Genomic DNA, 19438 nt, shown 5'->3' with positions numbered 1-19438 from the left:
AATACTCCTCCGAAATGATTTTGATGAAATTTTATAATTTATGTTAGTTATTTATTTTTTAATTATTCAGGTAGATTTGAAAATAGGTTGTTATCTATTTTTTATAACCCTAAGTGATAAGGGTAATCTACTCCAAATTCTTATTTTTTGGACAACATTTTTTATTATATACCGAGTGCGTCTCAAAAGTGTCTGACCCCTATAACCTTTTTATTTTTTTAGATAAAAAACGAGATTTGGTATGTTAGTATATGACATAAATTAGGATTGACTGACGTATTCAATTATTTTAGGTCACTTCCTGTTTCACCAGAAATGACTACAAGTTTTGATTTTTCAATGGCACCCCCGGTATATATTTACTTTATTCGATATAAAATGACACTCTGAATAGAATGACATATCATATGTCAACTTTTGACATTTTGGCTTAAAAAAATATTACATGTTGCAATTTCAAATAAACTATATGAGATTCTATCGAATAAAGTAAAAATATACCGGGATATAAAAATCAAAAGTTGTAATTATTTCCGGTGAAACAGGAAGTGACCAAAAACAATTGAATACGTCCAATGAATCCTAATTTATGTCATATACTAACATATCAAATCTCGTTTTTTTTATCTGAAGAAATAAAAAAGTTATAGGGGTGAGCCACTTTTGAGACGCACCCGGTATAATACATACAACCTTAAATTTTCATCCTTCTACCATCAACCCCTCTTTTTTAATAACGATATTAGTAATTCAATAATTTTCAGCCCCGTGAATAAAAATAATATTTATATGTCAAAACAAATTTGTTTGCCCTGTCAGTTAGTTTTTATATAAGATATAAGATTTGCAATAAAATATTAATAATAATTGTATTAGCATGCCTTTGCTTCCGATCCTAATCAACACACCTATGAAATAGTGTTTTTTTTTAATCACTTTCATTGAAAATTGTTATTGTTTGTTGGCGTTTTCTCTAGCAGAGACGGTTTTAACTCCAAAAAAACTCTGTGTGTATCTGGTGCTATAGTTAAACATGGTAGAGATCATCTTTGGGACTTCTAAAACCACCCCTCTTAGAGTAATGAGCACCAAAAGCAAAGACTGCTAATTTTTTTTTCTCCAATAAAAGTGTTATATTATAAAAGTTATTGAGAAGAACCAAAAAAATGTTCCAAAACAAAAATTTTGCTTCAAAATGAATAATGATTTACCTATTAAGATTAACCAGGATTTTTGTGTTGCTAAAAACGCTCTAGTTATAATACAGCGTATCGCCGATTTATTTATCACCGATTATGACTAAATATATGTATAACGACATATTAATAGCAATATTTCAGTGGTTTAAAATGTCATTGAAAGGCATTTAATTCGTAATTTGCATGAAATTATTTTTTTATTAGATCTTGAAATGGAATTGCGTCGAGTTGACGCTCATAACCCAATAAATAAACGTTGTTATGTGGTTTGGACAGAAAAACAACATACAGGATAGGCAGAGGAATTAATAAAATTAAACATTAAAAAATGAATCACATTTTATAATGTTTCGTGTTTCATATTTAAAAAGTCACAAGGAGTTGTCAATTATTTTTTTTTTGCCTTCAGACAACGCGTGAAAATAAAATTAAATTTCAAAATTTATCTTTCGACAAGCACAAAAAATATTAGAATTAATAACCAAAAAATGTCAGACATAGTCTACATGGGAAAAAAATACGGTGGGACCCCTAATGTCAGCAATTTTTAAAACAAACTCAGTTGTTAATGCGCGCCCTTATTTATCTCACTTACGTTTTTATTTTCACCCCGCATTCTACCACAGTTTTGAATAAATCGCCCCTTGTAATGGGGGCTATCATAAAGCAGTCAATCTTTGGCAGATTATAGGGCAGACTAGTCAAATTCAATTTTAAAATTGACAACGACTTGTGTTTTTTTTGTGTGTGAAACATTTTTTAAAGACATGACGTTGTATAGAGGAAACTTAATTGTAATCAATTTTTAACAGGAATACACACTCCTAAAAACGCATTTTTATGATTTCGTTTAGACCTTAACGTTGTTTATTAATGACACATATTAAGATTGGGAATTTCAGATTGATAAACCCCAGATTCCATACTAAGTAAAGAATTTTTTTCCAGTCGTAAACATTTTAAATGCTTGTGACCACCTTTAAGATATTTGTGATAAACTGTTTTAGATAATATTCTTGTTAGGGTGACTGTGCAACTAAATACAGATAAAACTTATGTTTTTAATCACATTGCAGATGCCTAAAATAGCTGGTTTTATTTGTGTTTGATATGCAACAGTACTCAGAGAAATCATTAAGTATAGAGGAGTTCCAATGTAGCTCAATTTAGATTTTTATGAGGTGGAGATCTTATTCTTTCAAAAAGTCTACTAATTTGGAGACCAAACTCTACAGGAGAGATAGAACCCTCTTGGAAACCCAGTACTTTTATTTCTTCTAAACAATAATCGATTGCCGTTCTTTCTGCCTCGAAAATTCAAAATTGTGACATTCTTGGATACGTCTTCTGGGAAAACTAATCTTTGTTCTCTTGAACCATTCGTTATCGATATAGACATAATGTATTGTTTCATTTTGTCAGTTAAACACCTATTTACCATATACAGGGTTCTGCAATAGAGCGTCGGGCATCTGTAGCTCCTAGAATAAAAAAAACTTTTTTTTTTATTTTTTTTTAAATTTTGTTTAAGTGCTAACCTAAGATATGTACTAGAATGTATTTCAGGAAAATATTAACTTATACAGGGTGGCTCAAAGAAGTATGAGTGGATCGGGGTGATTTTTTTAAACGGAACACCTTGTATATTATTACATTTTTGGCTTCCTTTTTGACCACCTTGCATAATTCTAAGATATGAGTAAATATATTTCAGTAGGTTTTAGAGATATTAATAAATACATAAAAAAATATATATTTTTTAGCCTTTCTTAAAAAAATTATTAAAAATACAAGGACTGTCCTGAAATCAAAACTATATTGGGTATTTGCTTTAGATGGTCTGTACATACTTTACTATAAATATCGGACTATTAAACCAAAGAGGGTGTTCAAAACTCTTCGCCAAACTTTCTAAAATATAAAAGAGTTTTTCTTCATTTTTTTTTAAATGGAACTAGTAGCTATGTTACTAGTAGCCTGGTCTTCTCTGTATATAGCAAAGTAAGTACAGACCATCTAAAGTAAACACCTAATATAGTTTTGATTTCAGGACAGTTCTTGTATTTTTAATAATTTTTTTAAAAAAGGCTGAAAAAAATATATTTTTTTATTTTTATTTATTTATTAATATCTCTGAAACTATCAAAACTTATTTAAAAATTTCTTAGGATTATGTACAGTGATCAGAAAGGAAGCCAAAAATGTAATAATATGCAGGGTGTTTCGTTTAAAAAAAATCATCCTGATCCACTCACACTTTTTTGAGTCACTCTGTAGAGGTTAAATTATTTTCCTGAAATACATCCTAATACATACTTTAGGTTTGCATTTAAACAAAACTCTCAAGTTTTTTATTCCAGGAGCTACAGATGCTCGACTCACTATTGCCGGACCCTGTACATAATATACATGGAAACGCCTTGTAGGTTGTTTAGAACTATTTATATTCCTAGTATGTAATTTTGTCAAAATGCTATATATTTGGAAACAGGAAATTCTACGATTTGTCTAGATTTTAGTGTCAATATTGATCTCTATGCTTGGGATATAACTAATTTGACTAGATGTTCCATCCATTTAATATTATTGAGAACGCGGAACGTAGCAGTGATACATAAACGTAATAAATAAGGAGGATAATAATAAGAAAGGGAAATGGCTGCTAATCAAAATTTTATTAAAACGACTGCTCCTAGCACTAATATCGCAAGTTCTGTTGGTTACGAGTGGAGCAGTTTAGTCGGAATAATGGTTTATATTCAATTATCACGTAGTGCCCACATCAAAATTTTTACGATCGGAAATATTAAACCTTTTATACGAAACATATATTTTTATATCGATTTATAATGGGAGAAGTTGATATACCGGGGCTATACTTATACAGCATCGTTTAAACATCCTAAAGTTATTAAATGAAATATGTATTTGTTGTTGGTTATCACTGAAATGTGTTGGTATCACTAAACGTTAAACTAATATCACTAGATCGACTCTTTAACCATATAGATAATAGTTAGATAACAGTGATAGTTGTCTGGCAACTCACAGGCAAACGTTTTCCGTTTTACCTGACCAGCAAAACTGACAGGTAAAACGTAAATGTGCAGCCGGATCTTTATATTAATTTGGAATATATTTAGAAACAAGACTTCTGCTGCATAGCCGGTATCGCTGATGTTTTTTTGTGAAAGATATTTAGATCAATATTATTGATTTTTGATACTCCACCAAACTGTCAAGAAATTTAAGGATTTCGTATTTTGACTAGATTTTATGTCTACGTTCATATACAAATAGTTCAAGTTAAAAAAGACCTGTTTATTTGTTAATGTCCTATACCGTGTAACATAAAGGATATTTGCGTTGTTCTAATTTTAATATTTAATGTATTTTGTAAAGTGGCCTTTAACATATAAAAGGAAATTCGGTCTCTTATTTGTGGCCGGGGAAACAATTTGTAATAACATGCATGTGTAGGTTTTAAAGTATGTTTGGTAAATCACAAATTTACTGTAAAATATCCTTTCTCTAATTATTTAGTTACAAGCTTCAGTTTAGTTTACTTATACATTTTTATAACCTAAATGGAAATATAAATAAAGTTGAAGATTTTCCTGCTCATTTTAGTAACTAAAAGGTGTAGAATAGGAAAATATAGGCCACTGTAGTCTTACTAGAACAGTAATAGATATAGGGGATATTTTAACCATTATTGAAAATAGCTGAAAACAAAAGTCCAAAAAATTAATTTTCTCACAAAGCCAAGGTACCTAAGCTTTTTAAAGTGTATGTTTTCTGAATCTACATACAATTTCCAACAAATGCTGAAATTTTCATTATTTTATGACTATGTTTACTAGTGTCCGACCGAAACTGATTTTCCGGCCGAAACCGAAACCGAAACCGAATGTTCGGCCGTGGCTTCAGTTTCGGCCGAAACCGAAACCGAAACCGAAACTCACGTGGTCAAGTATATAATTTATTAAATTACTGAAATTTGGTACATTTTACCTTAATTAGGGCATGAAATGGAAACACAATATATTATTAAGATTGTTGTAATCATTTATTGAATATAAAATAAAAACATATTAATAACATTTTTAATAATTTTTCAAATTAAGTTCTCTGTCAAATCAGTCATCTAACTAAATCAAATCAATAATTGTTACTGTTTCATTAAATACTAAGTATTGGTATTTTGAGATCTTTCCCTTTAATACTTTGGATTGTATTTGTACTTAGTAGAATAATCAATCTCTTTTAGGTACCTCTTATATAAAAATAATAATTACTATCTCGCCTAGTTCCAGTCTCAACATAGATAATCAAAAATCACATATTTAGAATTAAAAAAGATACCCAGATCACAATTAGTAGGACAGTTGTACTTACATTTCGAACTAAGTAACTCACTATTAAACTGAAGTTTAAACATTTAAATAGAAAACAGTTATAAAATCAAATAAAAAAAACTTCTATATAATATATAGACCAAAAAAAAAAAAGTAACCCTAAATATATAATATATATATCTTATATATTATTAATATTCATAATTGAAAAGTCTTATATTGTACGCCAAGAAAAGCAGTTTGTCTACATTTTCGCCACGCAAATTATTGCGACGATCCGAGTATATTTGGCCAGCAGCACTGAACAGTTGCTCACTCGGGACACTGGTAGGTGGAGCTGAAAGATATTTTAAAACAGCGCTTCTCAATGTTGGATATGGAGTGCTGTTCCAATAACTGTATATGTCTGCATTGCGTTGTAATAATGGCTCCGACAAGTAAGACTGAATCTTTTCTTTCAGAAAGTGTTTAGTGTCTTCTCCAGATTCTGTGGTCTCTGTTTGACTAGTCGTATTATCGTGCACATCCCAAAGACTCTCTTTTTCTTGCTGTATGTGGTGAGCTTGCGAGACGCATGTAGTTGAAGCAAAAGAAACATTGGCGTTATCATTATCAGTGCTGCGGGATGATTGCATGCTGACTTCAGACTCAGTCAAGAAAGATATTAGCTCTGTTACAGCAATGTCTACTTCATTGGAATTGAGGTATTTAGACTTGAACCTTGGGTCCAATAATGTAGCCACCATCAACGAAGGGAGTTTTTTCAATGATGAAAATCTGGTGTTCATGGACTCGTATAGTGAATTTTTCATGTTGGTTATCATTTCATTGTCATTTTCACAGCGAACTTGCAATTTCCGGTTTAATAACGATATCAAAGGTATGACAATTGAAATGCATGCATTATCAAATGATAACTCAAGGGTGGCTTCATAAAAAAATGTCAATATGGATGTGAGGTTCTTTACAATAGCCCATTCAGTGGATTGAAGAGAATCAATCTTACCATGTTCAACACAGTATAAGTTTACTGCATTTTTTTGGTCCATAAGTCTTTGCAGCATCAAATACGTGCTGTTCCACCTCACATCAATGTCTTGCACCAAGGCATGCTCTGGCAATCCGCATTGTTTTTGACATTCCGTCAATTTCCTGGTCGCTGGCTCACTGTGATGGAAATGGCCGACGATTTTTCTACATTTCTTTAGGAGGTCTTTTATTTCGTCTTCTGAAAATAGCGCTTGTTTTATGACAAGCTGGAGCGTATGTGCGACACATCCTATAGATTCATATTGATCACGCATCGCGCGAACCATATTAGCGGCATTGTCACGTAGGACTAGAAAAATCTTGCCTTGCAAACCCCATTCGTTTACCATATTTGTAAAATTTTGTTCGATATACTGACTGGTATGGTCTTGTTCTAGCACACATGCACCTAAAATCACTTTAAGACGTTTATCATTTATGATGAAATGAGCTGTGAAGCTGAGAAGTGAACATGTTTTACATGCGTTGGTCCAAATGTCTGTAGTAGCACTCACCCACTTACTCTGTGCCATTAAATCCTGTACTTTTGATCTAATTCTTTCGTATGTTTTGGGCATTAGTGACGTTCTAAAATATTTTTCAGATTTCAACCGATATTTGCGAACTCCTTGAGGATCAGATAAATTAAGTCGGCGGAATGCTTCACCTTCCACCAAAGTATAAGGCAGCATGTCCACGATTATCAAATCCATTATAGTTTTATCAATCCTTTTTGTAATTTCATGATCATCAGGCCACAGTACCACTTTAGGTTTAGAAGTCAAATTTGGGATGGTTGTCTGAACAAGAGTCGACTGATCTGAGCTTGATTGTTTCAATGATACGCTCAAGTCTGTACGCTTCAATTTTGCTTCACTTTTGAAATCGTTTAATTCTGATGAACGTTTTTGTACTTGCCTGTACTCCTGGTCATGAAATTTTGATAAATGCAGCTTCAGTCCGTGTAATGTTTGTTTTTTTGGTTCGTGGCTTCCTAACGAATAGGACTTGCTACATATCTTGCAAACAGCTTTTGATGTATCACTGATACTTTTGTCAAAGTACTGCCAAATCGGATTTTTTTCTCTTTGTGACATTTTACTCTGAGAATAAAAATAACAATCGGTCAATAGATCATCGGAATGAAAAACAAATCTTGAAATAAGTTTACCTTATACAACGTAATTTAATTTAACATGAAATTATACACTTCACATTTTTCATTTACAATCTCTTTTTTTTACATGTGACTTGATTTGTTAATAACAACAAAACAAAGTTAAGTTACTGACTCAATATTTAATTAACTATAATAATCATTCAAGTACAGAAACAAAACAACAACTTACATGTAATCAGTTCCATCTAAAACATAACCTCTAAAGAATATTTGCGACGGGCGCACACGCACTGACTAACACAGCTGACTAAGTTTTGTTGCTAGTTGCTACAGAACTATCCGAACGGCGCACGATAATTCCCGAAAAGGGCCGACAGCGTCCGTCAAAGCGTTGCCGCGGAAAACAAAGTTAGGCGATCGTGAAGTGCTTGAACTTGTTAAGTTTCGGTTTCGGCAAAAGTTTCGGCCGATTTTGGCCGAAACCGAAACTGTGGCCGAAACTTGATTTTTGGCCGAAACTCGGCCGAAACCGAAACCGAAACCGAACTTTCGGTCGGACACTAATGTTTACTATATTTCTAAGGTCTTTAAGAACGTGTAAAAAATAGCCAAAAACGAGCATTTTTTCAATTTCTTTTCATACATATAGTCATGAAACTGGGCAACTTTCGTCATGTCACCGATTTTGTTAAAACTGCTGATATTTACCAAATGTATAGAATAAGAAAATATAGGCCTGTGTAGTCTTACGAGAACAGTAATATATATAGGGGACGTTTTAAGCCTCATCAGAAATAACTGAAAAACAAGTGTCCAAAAAAATAATTTTTTGACAAAGCTAAGGTACCTAAGTACACAAACGTATATGTTTTCTAAATCTACATAAAATTTACTACAACTTCTGAAATTTTCATAATTGTTTACTATGTTTTTAAAGCCTTTAAAAAATGGCCAAAATGGCATTTTTTCGACTTTTCATGAGGAACAGAGGCAATGAAAATTGGCGATCTCTTTCATGACACCGATTTTGTTAAAACTGCTGTTATTCATTAACTGAAAGGTGTAGAATAAAAAAATATAAGCTATCGTAGTCCTACGAGAACAGTAATGATAAAGGGGACGTTTTTTAAGCCGGGCATCAAAAATAGCTGAAAAACGATTTTATGAATATATCAAAAAATAAAATTCGTTAGTTTAATAATATTTTCTAAATACCGGATCACGTATCTTCAGAAGTTTTCAAATAATATTTTTTTATTTGTTTTGGAAAAGACAAAAAGGTTTAGCATGAAAATAAAATTGCATTATAAAATACATAAAAAAAGGAACACAAACATATATTTATTTTTTCTTCTTTCCTCCTAAACTTGTAAAAACTCCAGTTATACCCTTATCCATGAAGAAAAGGGATCATATAAATCAATATAGATCATATTAAAGTAGGGCATCTACTTTTTTATTTGCTAATAAAACGGAATGGTTTTAAATATTTTATTTATTGGCAAATATCCTGTATCCCTTTTCCGACATAAGTATTTTTATTCGAAAGGATGTTAATATTGTGAGATAAAATTTCATTATAATACAAAGTAAGTTACCGGTACCGATAGAATTGATTAATTCGTTTACGTCCTTTAATAAGTTCAGAAATGTTATTAATCTGGCTTGGATAATTTCCTGAATAAATGTCTGTAAGACGTTTTTAAACGACAATAACGACAAAAACAAAATAATGCGATTAAACGCCGTGACGAAAAAAAGTTCACTCCAGATTGGTATTGGGATAAAGTGAGGTATTAATACTGGTCGGCTATTTTTTTGCCGTTTTAACACACCGTGCAAATGATGGTATAATTTAATATGTTGAACACCCAGGCCAAAGATAATCTTTTGAACAGGATTTATTTTTAGGTAACTTGTTTTTAAGTCGAGTAAAAAAGATGTATTTGGTAGCTGCAGACTTGATAGATAACAGTTAAATACGCTGTAAAAAGACATTATACAGTTGATTTTTTTCTTTTTTTCTTTTGCGTAATTATACGCTTTGTTTTTCAACATCCCTACACTTCTATAATTTTTCAAAATTCCTTTATTATACAGCTTCTAGATAAAATTTGCATCATGTGAAATTTATTTTTAAATGCTTTTTTCTTTGGTGCTATTTTTGGCTTTTAATTTTATTTAAATTGATATGTTGCTCTCGATTATCTGTCAAATTTGACATTTAGACTAATAAATGGCTGAAAAATGAGAGTTTATTTTTTTACTTATTTTCTATAGGCTACTTTGCCTATTACTACTAAATTGTTTAACTAACCTAACCTAACCAATTTTTTAAGAAAATCTAAGCTCGTTACCTCGATAAATGGGAGAATTATTCATAGTTTGGGGGGAGGGGGGCATCACGCAATAGAGTACAAATGAATAAAATTACCTTTTCTTTTTTGGGAATATTAATTTATTCGATCATCATCATCATTATTTTCAGCTTATTCAACCATTTCCAATTATGGTGTAGCCTCCCTCACATATTTAGATACTCTCTGTGTAGTTGGATCCATTGGTTGTCTATTAAAAGTAAAGTAAAGATTTCAGTAAACGTCTCCTTTTTGCTGCCATGGCTAATCTAGACGGGGACTACTTTGTTTACGCGGAATCCGAACCGCGGTCCTCGGCCATATCATAGTCACTGGCCTACCGACTTGGCAAGTGTCTAAATCGACTCTTACTCACGAGATATCCGATCTCATCCGGCCTCGAACCGGCGTGAATGAGCAGTGTGCGTCAATAGATTTTACACTTTTGCCTTGGACAACAGCACGATACAGAGTTTCGAACCGGCCACCCGTCCATCCACTAGTATCGCCTTACGTCGCTTAACTTCGGTGGTCTAATGGGAACTGGTGTTTCGACGTAGCTGGGCCGTTGCCCTGTTTTCTATTGTTGGCTATGCGGGCCCTATGAAGTTATCCCTGCTAATTTCCTAATATCATGGTCCCATCTCAAGTTTGATCTTCCTCTAGATCTCTGGATTTCTCGTGGGCATCATGCTGTAATTTTTGTGGTCCATCTGTTGTCTGTTGTGATGGCGTTGCGCTATAGATAAATCTTTAACTCACAAATGCACTAAACGAACTGCCATCAGTTATTTTTGCAAAACATGTTATACTACTAATAATAATTATTTAAAAAGGTTCTCTCTCTCAGAAGGTTCTTTAACTGTAAAATAGTAGTATGAACAATGTACCTACGACCAGTAAGAACAAGCAGAATGAAACATAAAATGTCACATTTGGAATAAAGTCACTCATTAAAATAATTTAAAAAAACAACATTCCTAATAAATCGTTTGAGTAAACGCTCGAAAGTGTTTGTTATATTTAACTGAATAAATAAATAGTCTATAAGCGCGCGCGTCCAAATTATACACATGCCCTTTCGGAATATATCCATTTAGATTTATGTACAATAGACGCATATAAAAATAAAAAAGTTCGACAGCTATATTTTATCTTTAATGGTCGAGATATTCCGGCGCATATATCATCTCGACGATATTTGAATTTGACAGATATAATTGCATTTCCGCAAACTTAAAAAAAAATGTGCACATTTGAACAACATTTTCGATGGGCTTTGGAGGAAAATCTATCAGTTTCGGAATTGATCGAGTCTTAAAATGGAACTTTTGAAATAAAATTGTACGCCCGAATTTAAATTGGTCAATAAATCGTTTATAAAAGCCATAGGAGAACGTTTAAAATAATTATAATAAATGAAGGATATTATTATTTAAATTTATATTATTAAAAATTAATAGCAAAGTTAATATGTTTCGAATTGCCCCAATGTAAAGTACAGGGTGTCCCATTTTCAGTGACCATTGCTTATTAGTGCAGATAAAAAGTTGGCTACATTTGTTTGAAACAAAATATTCAATTGATATATTTGACATAGCCTTCTTTGACTCCAAACCACCGGGTATTTTTGATAAATTTATCCTATGTCGGAAATACTGCGGGCTGTAAGGCCTACTGTATTTGTCTTCTTTCTATGGCTGCACCCAAGTCACATATCCCAGCTTGTTTAGGCCCTTGATAGGATGGGACCATAGTTCCTCCGGTTCTAGCGTGGCTTTCCCAAATAGAAAGCGTCACTGCGATCCAGACCTTTGTAGTGACATACTCTATGCGCTACTGTTTCAGGATCTCTATCTCAGAGAGTAAAGACTTCCTTGATACTGGTTGAGCTTGTTCAAGTAGCATGTCTTGTCAAAATACCTGTTGTTTTCGAGCATCCCTTGTATCTGGGACATTTAAAAATTAATTCTGAACGTAAAAACAGATTTTATAGAGTTTTTCAACGTAAAATTTAGTGGTGTAATAGGATTCTTTAAAATATTAACTGTTTTTTCAGTTATCGACCAAAATATTACTTTTTAACGAGACACTATATATACGATCTTGTATAACAGGCTTTTTTTTATGTAAAATTGCTGTTGATTTATGTGATGCCATTGATTTATTTAATGCCATTGATTTATGTGATGCCAATGAATTGTGAATGTGTATCAGTGACAGCGCATGGTTACTTGAGATGAGGCATAAATACTTTTTTGTGCTACCTCATCCTGATAAAATTTAAATTAAATTTTTTTCTTAAGAAATTAATTTGGGAGTTCAGACAATTTAAGTGCCTTAAAAATGATAACATTTTGACAGCCTTTGATATTTCTGTCTTAATAAGGTTTTTAATTTTAATAACTCTTAAGCATTTTATTATTACTCTGCATTGTAACAAAAAATAATTATTCTAATATAGTTATTCAATTATTCAGTGAAATGAAAGTTATGTTTAGATTTAGAATACGCATGAATATGCGGTGCTCTATGAAAATTGCATTACATTTTTAAAAAACTACTTAGTATAAAATTGAGCGCGTTGAAAATATTTTGAATCGTAATTTGTACTTATTTAAGTATAAGTATAACCCTGTATAATACGGTACGAAACACACAATACAACACTGATACTTTGATTTGATAAATTAAATCAAAACTAAATGGGAATAAAGCTGAAGCCCCCTCTGAAGAAGACACCGGAATAAAAATCAAGACCAGGTACTCAATGGAGAATAAATTGGGGGAATCCGAGGCTCTGTTTGCGTCGTCCCTGATTTAGGCCGCTTCACCACCATGGGCAACGTTTTCCGCTTCCCCCCTTCCCTGTCCCTCGCCCCCTTCCTCGCAACCCGATTAACCCCGATCACGTTCCGATGCAATTATACTCGTCTGTCGTGCTATCCTTCAAGAAGGCGTGCTCGCAATGCCCAAGCTTGACCAAAAAGGCGTATATCGAATTTTTAACAGCAGTGTTGCTTACTTAATAAACGACAGTTTCTTCAGAAATACCTTCGCCTTCGTTTCTAACAGTTTACAAATGACCATCTTTCTGTTTCCTGTTCCCGTCGTTCTTTTAGTCCATTTGGTTGGTATTTATCTTCTTCTGGCAGGACTCTTGTTCTCCTTATCTATCGAAAAAAATATATTTTTTACAATAGAGCCGACTAACGTGACGCCACTAAATATGCCAAAAATTTACCGTAAAAAAATATTAATAATCATAGGAATTTCCTTAAGTGGATAAAAAAAATCTTTATATTAAAATCAAAGATTTATTAATATATTTCCATTAAAAAGTAATGTTATATTTTTATAACATTTTTTATAGTTGTATTTTATGTGTTTCCATTTTCTTTTTTAATAAACTCAATTTATTGAAGAATTAAAGTATTTCAAACAGATTGATGTTTTGTGAGACTACAGAAAAGATTCGTGTTTTTCTTATTTTCTCCAAAATCTTTCAATTCTAAAAGGACTTTTATATCGGTTTTCTTTATAAAAAAGTATCGATATACCATTATAAGGGCTTTATGATTTCAGTTACAAAGTTTGAAGGTAAATTATTTGACAAGAGTTGCTATTTTTATCCGGTTATATAATTCAAAATAGTTATTATATTAGATTCTTGAGGTGGTTATCAGTCTGTACCACTGCGACCTTTTCAGATCCGTTGTGCCTTCTTCTGATCTTTATGTTACATTCTTTAATTCTATTCTTTTCAAATAGTCTAGCTACTTGGAAACACTGTCAATGTCAATCATTGCCTAGTACAAAGAACCGCACATTTGCGAGGCTGTTGCACCGACATGTGCTCTGTCGTTTCTTCTTTAGATTGACAAAATATGCATATGGCCTCGTCCGTCAATAACATCATCTTTTGATGCCTATTGAGCTTACAATGCCCTGGTAGTAGAGCAGGTACAGCTTTGACTGTCTTTGCTTTGCCTAATGTTCTACTATGAACTCCTTTGCCTATTTCTTCTCTGGTGATTTTCTCAACGGTTCTAGAGATTTGTTGACCTGCCGTTTTCTGGCCATTTTTGTGTTTGCCTGTTTTTTCAACGCCTCAGAAGGGTTCTGGGTCTATAAATGACGTTGATGGGTCTTTTTCGGCCATTTATTCTGCCTTTTCGTTGCCCCTGTGACCCTCGTGTCATGGTACCCAGGTGTAGAACTTATAGTTATATTCTTAAGGGACTTTTATAAAACTATAATATATATTAAAAAATAAATTTAAACGCCGCTATTAACAAAAAGCACTTAAAATACGTAATCTATTTACGCAAATTAATTTGCAACAACCCAGTAGAGAACTAACTTCAGTGTTTTTTCACTAAAATTTTAAAGTTCTTAAGATCTCGCCAACAACAAACAAATAAATTTTAACCTAAATATTAAAGAAGCAAAATATTCCCTGTGAAGTTGCAGTTTGCCAAGGTTTGATTAAAACTTTCAAAGAAGCTTCATAACAGGAATAGAAGAAATTAAAAGTATAACTTTTAGAGGAGCGCCTTTGAAAACATTTAAAATTTCCAACCGCCATCATAGCCGAAAAGATGTTTTCTTTTATTAAAATAATATGAAATTTTTCATACAAAAAAGTCTACACCACTTCGGAGCTCTTTCAAGCGAACTTTTTGATATTAATAGCGGCTTGTGGCTTTATAATATGAAACAAAATAAAATTTCTTAAGTAATATTTATGTATTAGGGACGTTTTTTTTTCCACAACAAGGGGCCGTCCTCTGCCGGAAACACTGCGACCTGTGAGGCCTATTGTGTTTGTCCCCCTTCTATATCTGCACCCATTCTCCTATCCCTGTGCCCTGCACTAGCTTATGCAGGTCCTTGATAGGATGGGAGCATAGTTCCTCCGGTTCTAGCCTAGCTTTCCCAAATAAAAAGTGTCGCTTGCGATCCAGAGCCTCGCAATGACATATTATGTGCTCCGCTGTTTCAGGATCTTTATCGCAGAGTCTGCAGCAAAGACTTCCTTGATACAGGTTGAGCTTGTTCAGATAACACTTGACAGCCATGTATCCTGTCAAGAGGCCTGTTGTAATCCGCACTTTATTTCTGCTAAGCATTAGCAGTTCTTTTGCGGTTTTAGAGCTAGGTCCTTGGAGAAAAGCCTTGCTGTGCCTGTGCCCCTGTCTGTTTCTCCAGTGGACATTGTGCTTTTCCTTGATCCAGAGTTTGAGTGCACGACGGGCCATACATTTGGGTATTCCCAGTACTGGCTCTGGACCCAGATAGGATGCCGATGATCCCTGCCTAGCTAGCTCATCGGCTTTTTCGTTGCCTTGGATGCCGCTGTGGCCCGGCACCCAGAATAATTTAATTCTGTTCCTTCGTGCCAGAGCTCCCAGTTCACCCAGGCATTCCCAGACGAGTCTCGACGATACCTTTGGGTTCATAAGCGCCCCAAGTGCCGCCTGACTGTCTGAGCATATATTGATGAGCTTACCTGAATAAGCTCTTCTATTGTTTTCTCTTGCACATTGTAGAATGGCGAAGATTTCTGCCTGGAATACGGTTGACTGTTTACCCAAGGAAAAGCTTGGCCTTGGTCTTTCCCCAAATACTCCAGCTCCTGTTCCTTCAGCGGTCTTTGACCCGTCTGTATACCAGGTTAGTCCATCCTGAAGGAATGTTATATCTGTCCACATTCCTCGATCCATTTTGTTCACCTCGAATGGTTTGTGGTAGTGATAAAGAGGGGTCATTTGGTCCGATCTCATTTGGAGTAGAGATCCTCCGATAGAATCTTCCCTCTTTAAGTGTCCTGTTTCTGTCCTATTTCCCGGAGACAAGACACTTTGTTGTCGATAGAGTTCCATTCTTGCCTCCGCCTGGATCACTATGTGAAGAGGCGGAAGGTCCAGAAGCGCCTCCATTGATGCAGTGGGCGTTGATTTCATTGCCCCTGTTATGCTCAGACAAGCAAGTCTTTGCACCTTGCTAAGGCTGAGCATTGTTGTTTGTTGCATTACTTTAGGCCACCATACCAAGGATGCATATGTTACTGAAGGCCTCACCACTCCAGTGTACAGCCAGTGCACCATCTGTGGTCTGAGGCCCCAGATTTTTCCATGAAGTCGTCTGACTACCGCTAGTGTAGTCACCGCCCTCCTTGTGACATTTTCCAAATGTCGGTTCCAGGTCAGTTTGGTATCCAGCATGATTCCTAGATACTTGACCTCCCCCGAGAGAGGAATCTCATCACCGCAGAGTCTTAGAGGTTCAAAATTCTTCGTTTGGTGAAGGGGATTATTACGGTCTTTGTAGGACTAATATTTAGTCCTTCCCGTGTCACCCATGATTCCACAATCTTCAGGGCCCTTTGCATTCGCTCCCTTACTGTTGTGTTAAACTTACCTCTGACTAACACGACCAAATCGTCTACGTATCCCAGAATGCTGAAACCAGCCCTGTTGAGACTATCAAGCAGTCCTTCCATAACGAGATTCCACAGCAGAGGGGAGAGAACTCCACCCTGCGGGTATCCTCCGGCCACCCGGACTGCAACAGTCTCATTTAGTAGGGTGGTATATGCCACTCGACTTTTGAGCATGCAGTCTATCCACCTGCAGCAGGTCTCCTCTAATCCGAAGTTCCTTGTAGCTCTCGTCAGTGACTGAAATGAGGTGTTATCAAACGCCCCTTCTATGTCGAGGAATGCCCCTAAAAGCACTTCTCTTGTTTCTAACGTCGACTCCACTTTGCTTACTAGCTGATGGAGTGCCGATTCGGTTGATCGTCCTGCTGTGTAGGCATGCTGGTCTTGGTGAAATCGTCCTTTTCCCATTACTTCATCCCTAACATACCTGTCCTGCATTAGTTTCTCAAGAGCCTTTAGTACAAACGACATAAGACTGATGGGCCTAAAGGCCTTCGCCGTAGAATAGTCCAGACGCCCATTCTTGGGTATAAAAGCTACCCTGGTCAGCTTCCAAATTCTCGGTATATATCCTAAGGCCAGACTAGCTCTTAGTAGTGTGCAAAGTTTACTCGTCAGTAGGTCTGGTCCTTGCTGGAGCATTATTGGACAAATACCATCCGGTCCCGGTGATTTGTATGGCTCAAATGAGTTTATAGCCCATTTTATCTTTGATTGGTCAATCACCCTTTTTGAAACCTGCCAGTCTTCCCTTGAGGCTCTTCTTGTGAAGTTCTCAAGTATTAGGGACGTTAGTATAGAAACAAAAAAATTTAAAAAATTCTAAATAAAACCGCAATGGAATTAGTAGCCTGCTTGTGTTATACGATCGTTTTTCCTAAATATCTTAAAAGGAAATTGCGTTTGCGTTTTAGGTTAGAACCGAACTGAAAGTATGCCATGTCAAACCATCAATAAAATTCTCTAGCTCAACAATATCCGGAAGTTTTAGTTTCATAGCAAAGCAGATGCATTAGAGACTAGGGGCTTGTTTGAACAGTTTACATGAAAAAACCTGCATAATATGGTATCTTCTTACAAAAAAAATAAAGGGATAATACTAAAGAAATAGTAAAATGTTTGTAAAACTCTTTGAGTTCACAGTTCTAGTTATATATTTTTATTTAATGGATATACTTATTAAATTCAGCTTTATTAAAAATAAATATCAAACTTATAAAGTCAACAAAAATGAATCAAGAAGTATATTTTCTGGAGAATGACCCCTGTAAACCTGGTACTTAAGCAGGTTTATCGGAAATCATTATGTAGATCTGCAACTAAGGACTTAATTACCCTGGATTAACTGAATAATATAAGAAAAATGCGATAAAGTTTTTCGAATATACCACCGTAAAATAAGCAGTTCATAAAGTAATTTCCGTTATTGAAGTTCGGCATTTTATCAATTTTTAAGCATATTATATGATAATTTCGTTTTAAAAATACGAGTATTTAATGGAAAGTAAAAATTAGGGGAAATCGAATTCTGAATATTTCAAGACTTATAAAAGTAATATGGTAATTTTATTTTATTTTTAGTTACTTTGATAATTTCGTATTTAAATGGCGTAGAACATAAATTTCAGTTGGAAATTTTTGTAAACATTTTCTATGTAAAGGCACACATACCTTTAAGAATGTGTCGTTATTTTATGGGTGTTATTTTCTTAAAGAATCAACTATTGAGTTATGTTATTTTTAAATAACTGTCGTAAGAGATAGAATAGCACCCCATATCTAGCAGAAAATATACATCTGAATTTTCTTTAGAATTTATTTTGATTAGTGGATCTTCTCACTGCATTTCCCTGTAGCTGAACTAATCTATCCTGGATATAATAACGCCTTCCAGTCAATTCATACACAGATATTCCACTATTATCCTGGATAAGTCCTTGATTGCTCGATCAGGGCGCTATACATTTAGGGCGGGTTTACGACATTGCTGAAAGGATTTGTTCACTTTAGATTCTAATCCTATTGATTAACCCCTTTTCTTAAATTGTTTCTGAAGTATTGGATTCCACGATTTTGTTTTGTTGTTCAAAGAATAACAAATCTCGGTTTAATGCCTTTGTGTCGATTTTTATTTGCTACACCTTTTATTTCAGATGTCCCTAAAGTTAATATATAATAAGTATTTTATTTATTTCAACGTTATGATACCCTCAGGGAATGAAAGTAGTTTTTATTCGACTTGATAACCATACAATCTATAACCTAACACTTCGTCTTTCCTGTATCATCACTGTGTTTAGTGGATTCTAAACATATTATATTTATAGCGTACTTTCAGTTATCTATAAACTCCCTACCTTGTTTAGCTTTATTCTGTTTGGTTCCTTTTATTATACACAGATATTTACTTAATAAATATTTTTGTTTTAGATGAAACGGTGCAAAATCTGGAAGTGAAAACCTACGCTCAGGACTTTCCTGGTAAGTCAAAATATTTTCTGTTTGTTTTTTTTTCTTCTCTTTATACAATCTGTTCAAATTTGATTTTGCAACTTCCAAGTTGAAAACTTGTTTCGATTATTGATGTGCTGCCTACATTTAAAAGGAGGCTGTCTAACAAGCGTTAATAATTGATGCAAATATTTGCTTTCGCATATTTCTGTAATTTCGATTCGTGATTTATATAGATGCAGTTTTCGCTCCGCACATAGTGCCTTTTTATTTTAAGAAACATGTTCCAAGTTAATTGTAACTGCTTTTATATAAAATTTAGGTTATATTGCAATATACGTTTTTATATAATTATTATATTTACTGATAAAATCAAATCTATTGAAGGCTATATATTGGTATTTTAAACAACCTGTTTATTAAAGCTGTAAACCTATACAAGTCTTAATTTAGTCCACTGACTGTTTGTTAGTACGTAA

General features: G+C 34.0%; 2 protein-coding genes across 5 annotated transcripts in view; one reads left to right on the top strand and one right to left on the bottom strand.

The window, feature by feature from the left end:
- LOC115876692 (agrin-like) overlaps positions 1-19438 on the top strand; it is a 272204-nt gene that overhangs the window by 68381 nt on the left and 184385 nt on the right. For all 4 annotated transcript variants that reach the window (XM_030892575.1, XM_030892578.1, XM_030892577.1 and 1 more), the window contains one exon: positions 18939-18989. Coding sequence is in view for 3 of the 4 variants with exons in the window: in XM_030892578.1 (XP_030748438.1) it covers positions 18939-18989 (51 nt within the window). In the remaining variant the exon portion in view is untranslated. The remainder of the gene's footprint in view (positions 1-18938; positions 18990-19438) is intronic.
- LOC115876693 (zinc finger BED domain-containing protein 4-like) lies at positions 5245-8263 on the bottom strand. The gene is made up of 2 exons (XM_030892580.1): positions 7936-8263; positions 5245-7689 (listed from the first exon to the last, which is right to left on the bottom strand). Exon 2 carries the CDS (start codon positions 7681-7683, stop codon positions 5749-5751), a length of 1935 nt encoding a protein of 644 aa, XP_030748440.1. The 5' UTR covers positions 7684-7689; positions 7936-8263; the 3' UTR covers positions 5245-5748.

Source organism: Sitophilus oryzae, unplaced genomic scaffold (assembly GCF_002938485.1).
Source record: "Sitophilus oryzae breed Bouriz unplaced genomic scaffold, Soryzae_2.0 scaffold_1440_pilon_pilon, whole genome shotgun sequence".
Classification (NCBI taxonomy): domain Eukaryota; kingdom Metazoa; phylum Arthropoda; class Insecta; order Coleoptera; family Curculionidae; genus Sitophilus; species Sitophilus oryzae.
Note: the sequence above shows the minus strand (reverse complement) of the source record. Positions and strands in the feature narration are given on the sequence as shown.

Bases quoted from the DNA above. Each gene is read 5' to 3' on its own strand.
- LOC115876693 (XM_030892580.1), bottom strand. From the start codon at position 7,683: ATGTCACAAAGAGAAAAAAATCCGATTTGGCAGTACTTTGACAAAAGT.